At 47.3% G+C, this 10,850-nt stretch overlaps 4 protein-coding genes across 4 annotated transcripts; 3 read left to right on the forward strand and 1 right to left on the reverse strand.

The window, feature by feature from the left end:
- Positions 1–891: 891 nt before the first annotated feature.
- F5147DRAFT_41105 (uncharacterized protein) lies at positions 892–2,381 on the reverse strand. Its single transcript, XM_041429664.1, has 5 exons — positions 2,184–2,381; positions 1,984–2,136; positions 1,569–1,929; positions 1,494–1,517; positions 892–1,428 (listed from the first exon to the last, which is right to left on the reverse strand). The coding sequence occupies exons 1-5, from the start codon at positions 2,274–2,276 to the stop codon at positions 1,175–1,177; spliced, it is 885 nt and encodes a 294-aa protein (XP_041285866.1). The 5' UTR covers positions 2,277–2,381; the 3' UTR covers positions 892–1,174.
- Positions 2,382–2,432: 51 nt separating this feature from the next.
- On the forward strand, positions 2,433–4,145 carry F5147DRAFT_41119 (uncharacterized protein). Its single transcript, XM_041429665.1, has 6 exons — positions 2,433–2,840; positions 2,903–2,932; positions 3,004–3,020; positions 3,084–3,653; positions 3,711–3,907; positions 3,956–4,145. Coding segments are annotated over exons 1-6 (1,011 nt in total). The 5' UTR covers positions 2,433–2,645; the 3' UTR covers positions 3,958–4,145.
- A 3,785-nt stretch (positions 4,146–7,930) lies between these two features.
- On the forward strand, positions 7,931–8,948 carry F5147DRAFT_780661 (uncharacterized protein; the record flags this gene model as incomplete). Its single annotated transcript, XM_041442490.1, has 4 exons — positions 7,931–8,366; positions 8,421–8,565; positions 8,627–8,815; positions 8,870–8,948. The coding sequence occupies 4 exons, from the start codon at positions 7,931–7,933 to the stop codon at positions 8,946–8,948; spliced, it is 849 nt and encodes a 282-aa protein (XP_041285868.1).
- Positions 8,949–9,281: 333 nt separating this feature from the next.
- Positions 9,282–10,592, forward strand: F5147DRAFT_41140 (uncharacterized protein). The gene is made up of 4 exons (XM_041429666.1): positions 9,282–9,428; positions 9,492–9,508; positions 9,571–10,137; positions 10,199–10,592. The coding sequence occupies exons 1-4, from the start codon at positions 9,414–9,416 to the stop codon at positions 10,389–10,391; spliced, it is 792 nt and encodes a 263-aa protein (XP_041285869.1). The 5' UTR covers positions 9,282–9,413; the 3' UTR covers positions 10,392–10,592.
- Positions 10,593–10,850: the final 258 nt, after the last annotated feature.

A 10,850-nucleotide genomic window follows, 5' to 3' on the forward strand; every position in this document is an offset into this window, starting at 1 on the left:
AATCGATCCCGTCATGGAGGTGTTCGACGATGCTCGATGTCAGTAGCAGAGTTAAGTGTGTATTTAGCGCGCTCACATTCTACACGTAGACGCCAAAGAGCACGAGGGTCAGAAGTACAAGCGCCCACTCATTTCAAGAATTCGGAGACGGTGGGAGATAACTTTCGGTTACTGCCAAGCACCAAGGTACACATCTGTGCTTTAGTTGCATCCCCGTTGATGATGTCTCCCCTGGCGACTGCCAGTTGCAACCGCTAGTCGATCTGCCATAAAATGGTCAATGAGCCACAAATCTATGACAAGCAGAGTGGTCGGCGTGTTAGACACTACAGTAAAAGAGTGCTTGCCGTTCGAGATTTTTCAACGGATAAATGCGAAGGAATCGTGTTAATTTGCTGCAGACACTTAGAGCACGTCCAAGAACAGAATTACATATGAACGAAAAGAAACTATACTGACCATGTGCAAAATGTTCGGCGTTTGGGTGCCTCTGGCCCTCGATACAAGGAGTATCTAAGTCTAGGAACTCGGAGAGAAGTTTGACAGCAGATTCAGCTCGTACTATGTCTATTGATTTCACAAGAGAAATAATAAACGTGAGGAACTAGAGCATACTATGTTTGCGGTGCGAGTAAGGCGCAGAGTAGCACACAAGCGAGTCTGATCGGTCGAAAGAGGATTGAAGGGTGGCATGCCTGGGGCAGAGAGAAAGTCTAATGTCATGTTGTGGGAGCTTCAAGAGTCAACTTGAAGGAGAGACGACTCGGTAGTGACCCGAACTTCTCTGTAACAAAGTGTGAATTTGATAAAATATTAAGAATGATTCACGGGCCGAAAAAAGACATGACAAAAGTAAGTATGGCGTTCCTCAAGCTCTCAGAGAGGTGGTACGAAGAATCATAGCACGGCTGTCAAAGTTCCTGATTCAGTAAGTCATACCCGCCAAACACCGCCAACCCGCGGTCAAGGGTCGCGGTATGCTCAAGGGTACGACTATCTTACATTGTACTCGTACCCGTCGAACCCGTCAGCATAGAAACGCGGTGCGACACGTACCTCAATATCAAGATTTTGCCAAACGCGCAGTTCATGACGGAGAAAGATGGTGACTCGACATATCATCTCTGGAGATGCCGCAAACTAGGCTGGACTGCGACGATACCGGGCGAATTAGTTAGACGCGGCATGCTGGGCGAGATGAGACGTGTGTAAATGCAAGTAGAAGCACATACCTTTGCATAAAGATGGCTTTGGTACACTCAACGTCTTCTGGCGATTGCTCGTTCAAGTTCGTCAGCGTCCGAGGCATGACAATCCCTGCGGTCAAGTAGCGATTTATATGTGCCCGTCGGGCAGCTCGTACACGAGATTCCTCGGCTGGCAATAACTGTGGTGACGAGGAGCGTGGTGGGGGCAAATATAGTCGAACTGTGACGCGTATATGATTAGTATAACATATTCACCGATCAACTGGTAGCACAATGGACACTTGCGTGATTGCTCTAGTAGTGGTACATCTATACAGAAGTAAAATAGCAGTCGGGGACTTGGTGCCGGTAGGTACTCACACGTCCGAGTCAATATCATACATCCACTTCCAAAAGAGTTGCGCTGGCTGTCTTGTAAATTCTGGTCTTCCAGGGCCGCGATGGTCACGTCGGTGTGTGCGAGTTTGTTGCCCAGCTCGCGGACACTATTCTGCGATTTGTTGAGAATGGTCTTGACGGCGTTCAACGACAGTTTTGGTTTCTCGGTCGGTGGGAGGTGACTAAGGACAAACTTCGCGGCTGCTTTCAACTTCTCGCCTGGTTCCCCTGGGTATTTGAATGGGTTGAGCTGATCTTGCGTGAATGAGAATTCGTCCCTTAATTTGTCGCGGGCCTCGTTAACTAGCGTGCGGCGCTCTAGTTTCAGGATGTTGGTGCAGTTCTACAGCAAAGCTGTCAATATTTGAACCGAGATCCTATAGTAATATGCACTCACTGTCTTAACATCCTCCTTGAGCTCCTTAATTTCCTCCTCGAGCTCATTGTTCTTCTTCTGGAGAACGACATCCTGTTTGAGTACCTTGTTCTCTTCCCTGAGAATGTTGACCTCCTGTTTGACCACCTTGTTCTCATCCAGCTCTCTGTTCGCCTGAAACAATATTCAGTTACTCATATTGGCGTAATGTTGAGACACACCGCTTCAATTTTGGAATCCTGCGCTGTTGCGCGCTCCTTGACAAGGCCCAAATCATGTATGATATGATCTAATTGAAGAGTAGTGACCGGCATGGTGTGTGTGTGTGATGTGTCTGCAAGTATCGTGATAATTAAGATGGAATGTGCAGGCAAGAGAGGCGGTATGAGTCCGAACTTTGTCAGAGATTAATTACGTCCACCATGAATTGTACAGGTGCCGAGACGTAGCCCGTCGGAGTTTCTCGGCACCACACTTCCAGTTAGTCTCAGAATTCTCGCACCTGAGCGCTACGCTCGACACATCCAAAATGGTGATAGCTGGCCTAACATTATGATCTAAGACCTGATGGGCCACCGGTGCGCCTAGCTCCAAGTAGGATGCTCGTGATCCGTCGTTCACTTTGCGCCGGTGAACCTCACTGCTATTAGCGCTTAACACCTACCCATCGCATTCGCGAGAACATGAGTGCTAACACGAACAACCTCTCCTCGACTCCACAGACCGTCTATATCGAACATGCGATTCATCCAGAGAGGGACGATTATTTCCGCGCCCTAGCAGCTTCCACTAAATCTCTCAAAGCAAGCCAGAAGAGCTCCAGTGTACAATGTACGCAATGTCAAACGAAATTGGAGAAGCCTTTGAAATGCGCAAAGGTGGTGGTTAGATATCTGAATACTGTTGCAGCCGTTAATCGAATGTTGCAATCTGCTTTTAGTGTAAGAGCGTCTGGTACTGCTCAAAAGAGGTAGGATTTCCGACTGATATGAAACTGAAGTATGAAGGGCTGACGTACGTTGTGTGCCTTCTTGTGTACAGTGCCAAAAGAAAAATTGGTAAGAGTTCTACCTATGATTAAACATATTGGGTCCTCACTCTACACGGGCTGATGCCAATAGGTCCACCCACAAACCGGCATGTCACGAAGTCGAACGCTCCTCGGGGGTACTCAAATTCATACAAATGTTCAGTGTAAACCCATTGCTCATGGGGTTCCTCAAAGTCGGTATCGTCTTTGACTGTGGCCTGTTCGACAATCCCCGGATCGGATTCGATGTGCCATTCATGGCGCGTGTTGACATTGCAATGGAACCTAGTGACGTTCTTGACTTTGCTGGTTTATATTTCAATGACCAGGCTGTCGGAGAGAAGCTTCAAGGGATGTTGCAAGTCAATGCCATTACTCCGTGGCACTCAGGCACGCAAGGTCCCCTTACGCCGAAGCGGCTACAGATATGGCGCGAGGCTCGAGCAAAGTATAATGCACAAGGTTTCGCCAAAGACCCCGTAGGACTCGTAGAGTTCATTAGCTGTAGTTGTGCAGAGGACTCAGGGAACTCGGTGACTGCTGAGTTGCACATCCCCGCTGGTGTCCTTAATATTGCAAGGAAACGCGAGCCCTTCACAGGTGTCTCTGCTGTCACAGGCACGCAGTTCAACAAACCCATGAACACTGTGACATGTCTAGAGTATGTTCTCCGTCCTCATCCTTAGCGAGCGGAGGTTCTTACATTTACATTGCACAGGTATATTAATTTGCATATTCGAGCGGATAAGCAGAATCAGCTACGTTTGCGGTCTGAGATGACAGAACAAGACAAGGAAGCCATTCGCGCTGCAGGTCGTAATGAGGATACACTTCCGGCTCGTATCCTCAAAGAGAAGATGAAAAGAGAACACCTCTATGCTGGTGTCATGGAAATGACACGTGAAATAGTCCAATGTGAGTGTGAGCTTTTTCAACTTCTCGTTCTGTACTAAGACAACGAAGGATCCTCGTACCTTTCTGATCGGAGTCTCTTGTACGACACCTCTTGAATAGGCTGCCATTGACATGTGTCAGTCGCCAGCACAATCTTATTCAATACCTGTATACTATTGGTAGAAAACAAGTTGACTTGATATCAGCTGCCGCGAAAACGATGCCACATACTCACCAACGGTCAATATTTTCATTCTTCCTATATTTCAATCTCAATTGTGACTGATCTCAACGGGCGTTTGATCTGCGTTGCGAAGTACCTATTTGACATGATCAAACACTCGATAGACTCAAAGATTGCTGCAGAGGACCTCAAACTCAACATGTGTGATCGATGAATGGCATAGAAATCGATCCCGTCATGGAGGTAGGTGTTGAACGAGGCTCGATGTCAGTAGCGGAGTTAAATGTGTGTTTAGCGCGCTCACATTCTACACGTAGACGTCAAAGAGCACGAGGGTTAGAGGTACAAGCGCCCAATCATGCCAAGAATATGGAGACGGTGGGAGATAAAGTTTGGTTACTGCCAAGCACCAAGGTACACATATTTGACGCTTGACCCCGAGTCACACCTTACCAGTAGCCATCCAACTTGCAAGAAGTAATGTCGTCAGTATTCGACACTCCTATGTGCGGATTTTCTTGGGAATTGTAGCCTTCGTCTTGCTGAATCTGTGCTTTAGTTGCATCCCTGATCTCACTGATCAGATAATCAAAGACTCGGACACACCAGCTGCAGTGGGCGGCTATGCGACAATCTTCAAGTGCAGCTGGAACTCGCCTTCTGAATCTTCTCCAGTAGGTCCCTCCTAGTCGACAATTGACGCCAGCTGATAATTCTAAACACTACCAGGTTGCGGTTCAGGTCGTCAAGGTTCAGCATGACTCTGACCGTGCCTCACTCAGCATTAAAAGCGAGGAATGGAGACAAGAAATCAAAGTATGGGGGCGACTTCAAAGCGAACATGTTTTGCCTTTGCTTGGGCTCGTTCACGGATATGGCCCTTTACCTGGCCTTGTATCACCTTGGATCGGCAATGGAAACTTGATTCAGTTATTAACTAGACATCACAACATCCTGACGCGCCATGAGCGTTTTCGCCTGGTGAGTGATTTATGTTATGATTTCACCATGTCTAAAACCAAAGTTGGTTAGTTGCAAGATATTGCCTCAGCACTGCAGTACTGTATGTCTACTTGACTACGATAGTGGGCATTCTCACTGATTTTTTACTAGTGCATTCTTGCGCAGTGGTGCATGGAAATCTAAGCGGTGTAAGTTCTCATCGAAAATTCGACAGGTGAACACTGATCTCCAATGTGCCAACATCAGCATAACATCTTGGTAGACTCGAATGGTCGTGCCTTCGTAAAGGGTAGCGGGCTTTCCACAATGCTCGATGAGATCGCGGAATCAGAATCTTACGAGACCCGTCTGGGTGATGTTCCCTGGACAGCTCCCGAGTTAATGATCAACAGCTCCAGCGGACTTCCGACGTCCCAAAGTGATGTGTGGTCTTTCGGTTGCAACATGATACATGTACTGATATCCTTCATCGACAATGGCATCACCGTATTTAATTACTTTTTTTAGGTTCTTTCTGGACAGGAGCCTTGGCAGAAAGCTCCAGATAACACTGTAAAGGCTCGTTTGCGTGACAGCCAAGTGCCGCCATTCCCAGAAGGAATCAGTGATCATGATCTATCCTTCCTCCGGCGATGCTTCTCGCTTCGGCCTGCGGATCGCCCTTCTGCAGATCAGATCCTAGCCGTTGTGCAAGAAGAGTCCTCGAGTTGCGTACCCGGAATACTGCAGACCACGGAAGCTACAGTCTCCGAGGTAAGTTCATTTATCGAATCTATGTTCGTGCACAAGCTCACTTAGATATCAGCATAGTTCCTGTGACATTCCTGATGTGATGAACGAGTTCAGACGACGTGTTTTTGATCAGGTTCCGTCACATCTGATTTACATCCCAAAGATGAAATTGGTCTCACGGGAAGAACTTCTTACCATACTGGAACCAGAGAAGATCACAGAGGAGGACATATCGAAGCATAAAGGATGGTCAAGAAAATCCGCTATAGAGTCGAGGTTGGTCCCCGACATGCTCAAATATGCCATCCTATCACACAGATGGGGAAAGTCGGAGCCAACATTTCAAGACTTAAAGTTGGAAAGGCGCGAAGGAGCAGGTTACGAGAAGCTGGACAGGTTCTGCATAAAGGCGAAGGAGCTCTATGGTTGCCGTCTCGCATGGTCTGACACATGCTGCATCAATAAGGAAAGCAGCTCGGAGCTCGATGAAGCCATACGTTCGATGTACCGATGGTACCGCAATGCGTATATATGCATCGTGCATCTGGCTCAATCGGATTCATTAGAGACGCTAGGGATTGATGAGTGGTTTTTTCGTGGTTGGACGTTGCAGGAGCTCCTTGCACCCCTCAGGATGAAGTTTTATGGTCCGGGATGGACATCCCTGACGGATAATGAAAATGACAAGGACGACGCGGTGGTCATCTCTGCTCTTTCTCGAGTTACCAACATCCCTCTGAATGACCTGTGCAACTTTCGCCCCGGACCAAACCGTGCCTGGGAGAAGATGACCTGGGCTGCCAGCAGGAAGACGACCCGCATTGAGGATGTTGCCTACTCCCTCGTTGGTATTTTTGACATCAGTATGACAATCGCATATGGAGAAGGAGATCGAGCGTTCCAAAGGTTCATGGTTGAACTGATTCAGAACTGCAAGGAATGGCAAATTCTTGTGTGGGCTGGCGGGCTTTCCGGTTGTCCAACGGAGCCTAACTGTTACCGCACGACGAACGACACGGCGCTGGATATGCTCAAGAATCGCCAGATCTCGTGGTGGGGAGAGGGTTGTGGCGATTCTGACTTCTCAATCACAAAGCGTGGCGTGCAAGTCAGACTGCTCATGCTTCCTGCCTCTGTTGACCAGAACCAAGGGCAGTCGACGTTCCTTTCCAGACCCGCAGGTCGCCGCTGGGTATCACCGCTCAAGAAACTGGACGTACAATCACATTCCTTCCCACCGGCATCTACGACAGAATGGGTGATTGGGATTATCAACTACCATGATCATGATGACGCTGACAAAGGAATATTGAAACGGGGAGAAAGCTATATATGCTTCCTCTTGAAGCGATTTCGTCGCCCTGGAATGGACACTGTGCGCAACCACTGGAGGAGGCAGATCACGGAGGAGATTTTGACTGTTTCTTGTGCAAATGACTTTGAGAAAATTCTAGAGTGTGTCTGGTTATAGCTAGGTGATGGAATCCCGGATATCTTTAATCTGTATTAGTGACAAACTTCGTTGTGACACAGGGTGTTCGGACTGAGGTAACGCAAATGAACCAAGTAAGAAGTCCGATCGATAACATGATACCATGAACTCACCAGTTTCGTTCACTATCTCCTGCTTTACCAACACGACTTCAGAGGAGAAGTTGCCGGAAGGGTGGGAAATTGAATTATGGTCCATTTGGCATCACGTGAGACCGACACGGTTTCATTGTCAACGTTTTACCTCTTGCAAGATTTCAATCAAAAGCAGATCAGGACCTGGCTAGACAATTCCGGACCTAGCCTAGAGCGTTCCAGAGCATTTTGGATTACCTTTCACTGGCGACCAAAGGTGGTAAAATGTCAATTTCCCCGCTGTGCACGTGTGAGTGATGTAAATGCGGCCAAACTTAATTCATTCATTCACCCCTTCTGCCGCATGGCGAAGCCATTAAACTTTGAACCCTCCCTATTGTGAAATATGGTTCAAACACCGCACGAGTCAGCCACAGCCCTAGACGCCCCAGACTAACCATTTTTCCTGGACGTCCTCCCGATTAATTCCAGGATGCCCTCAAAATTTAAAAAGGTAGGATTTCCGACTGGGATGAAACCCAAGTCTGACGTGCGTTGCGTGTACAGTCTCAAAAGAAAAACAGGTAAAAGTATTGACTATGATTGACATATATTGGGTCCTCACTCCACACGGGCTCGATGATAGATCCAACCACAAACCGGCATGCCACCAAGTTGCACCCTCCTCGGCGGTTGAACGGTCCCCGGCGGTACTCAAATCCATACGAATGTTCAGTGCAAACCCGTTGCTCATGGAATTCCTTGGGATTGAGATCGCCTCCCACTATGACCTGTTTGACGATCTTCAGATCGGATTCGACGTGCCATTCGTGGCACGTGTCGACATTGCAATGGAACCCAGCAATATCTTTCATTTCATTGGATTGTATTTCAACCACATGGCTGTTGGAGAACACCTTCCAGGGATGTTGCAAGTCAATGCCGTCACTCCGTGGCACTCAAGCTTGCGAGGTCGCCTCACGCCAGAGCAGCTACATATGTGGCGTGAGGCTCGAGCACGGCATAACGCAAGAGGTTTCGCCAAAGATCCTGTGGGACTCGTAGAGTTCATTAGCTAGGCCTGTACAGAGGACTTGGGGAACTCAGTGACCACTGAGTTGCTCATCCCCGCTGTTGTGCTGGATGATGCAAGAAATCGCAAGCCCTTGTTCATACATATTATCGCTATCGCAGGCAGGCAGTTCTATACACCCAGTAGTATGACATGTCTAGAGTGGGTTCTCTGTCCTTATCCTTGGATTTTAGCAAGCGGAGCTTACATTTACGTTGCATAGGTATCTCAATTTGTATATTCGGGCGGATGTGCAGAATCAGTTGTATTTGCGGGCTAAAATGACAAAACAAGACAGGGAAGCCATTTGTGCTACAGGTCGCAATGAGGATACACTTCTGGTTCGTATCCTCAGAAAGAAGATGGAAAGAGAACACCTCTATGCAAATATTTTCACGCAAAATGGGCAAGTGTGAGTGAACTTTTTCAACTTCTCGTTCTGTACTGATTCGTCACGATCCTCCAGGCAACCCAGGACCCGTTATGGCTTTTACTTTTTCCTTGTCTTTCTTCTTGGCTGTTTGGTCTGGGTTGTCGCTACATAATTTCTCCCATTCGCCGCTTATGATGTTCAAATGATTTTTTCTGTCTTCTCAGTACATCCGCTATGTCAGTAGAACAAGAACAAAATGACGGTTTATATGCATCATGCTCTACGACAAGATGTAGAGCATCTCCCTCATGATCCGAGGGTTTAACTGGTGCGGGTCAAGTTGACATTGGTTGAACGACATTTTAGAATTGATCATCCCTATATATAAGTATTGTTTCTCGTAGTAAATGGTCTCTTTACGTGCACAACCATTTTGGCGTCACGTGAGACCTCTCTTGTGAGCGTAGTAGATGCGGCTAAATTTAAAATTCATTCATTCATTCATTCATTCACCACTTCGGATGGCATTAAACTTTGAACTTCCCTATTGTGAAATATGGTTCAAACGCCGCACAAGTCAGCCACAGCCCTAGACGCCCCAGACTAACCATTTCCTGGACGTCCTCCCATTTCTAGGATGCCCTCAAAAAAGGTAGGATCTTCGACTGGGATAAAACCGAAGTCTGACGTGCGTTGCGTGCCTTCTTGTGTACAGTCTCGAAAGAAAAACAGGTAAAAATACTGACTATAATTGACATATATTGGGTCCTCACTCTACACGGGCTCGATGATAGGTCCACCTACAAACCGGCATGCCACCAAGTTGAACACTCGGGGATATCCAAATCCATACACATGTTCAGTGCAAACCCGATGCTCATGGCATTCCTTAAAGTTGCTATAGCCTACGACTATGACCTGTTTGACAATCCCCAGATCGGATTTGACATGCCATTCGTGGCACGTGTTGACATTGCAATGGAACCCAGTGATATCTTTGATTTCATTGGATTATATTTCAATGACGAGGCAGCTGGGAAGAAGCTTCAAGGGATGTTGCAAGTTAATGCCCTCACTCCGTGGCGCCCAAGCACGCAAGGTCACCTCACGCCACAGCAGCTACAGATATGGCGCGAGGCTCGGGCACAGTGTAACGCAACAGGTTTCACCAGATATTCCGTAGGACTTGTAGAGTTCATTAGCTATGGTTATACAGAGGACTTAGGGATCTCGGTAACCACTGCGTTGCTCATCCCTGATGTTGTGATGGATAATGCAAGAAATGACAAGCCCTTCTTCATGGGTATTCCTTTCGCGCGCATGCTTTTCAATGGACCCATCAGCACTGCGCAATGTCTAGAGTAGGTTCTCCGTCCTTAACATTCGATTTTAGCAAGCGGAGCTTACATTTACTTTGCATAGGCGTCTCAATTTGTATATTCGGGTGGATGGGCGGAATCAGTTTTATTTGCGGGATAAGATGACACAAGAAGACAAGGAAATCATTCGCGCTGCAGGTCGCAATGAGGATACACTTCCGGCTCGTATCCTCAGAAAGAAGATGGAAAGAGAAAGCCTCTATGCTAATGTTGTCATGCAAAATGGACAAGTGTGAGTGAAATTTTTCAATTTCTCGTTCTGTACTGATTCATCACGACCCTCCGGGAAACACAGGACCCGTTATCTCTTTTACTTTTTCCTTGTCTTTCTTCTTGGCTGTTTGTTCTGGGTTGTCGCTACATAATTTTTCCCCATTCGCCACTTATGATATTCAAACGATTTTTTCTGTCTTCTCGGTGCACCCGCTATGTCAGACAAGAACCAAACGATGCATCATGATGAGTAATCTGGGACGCGCGAGCTCGAGAAACCAACACCAAATCTTAAGCCGAGGCTTCCGAGAACGCTCTATGGATTGATAGTGGAAGCCTCTCGTACCCGTAATATTCAAGGTTAGCCAAGGAATTAACCTGGGGCTGGCGCAGCGAGTTAGATACTAAGGCTGATCGACAGGATAAACATAAATTCAAATCTGTTTTACACCATGAATCTTGTAAACCCTTGGGGTACAGTA

Source organism: Suillus discolor (assembly GCF_016758755.1).
Source record: "Suillus discolor strain FC423 chromosome Unknown F5147scaffold_112, whole genome shotgun sequence".
NCBI classification, from domain to species: Eukaryota; Fungi; Basidiomycota; class Agaricomycetes; order Boletales; family Suillaceae; genus Suillus; species Suillus discolor.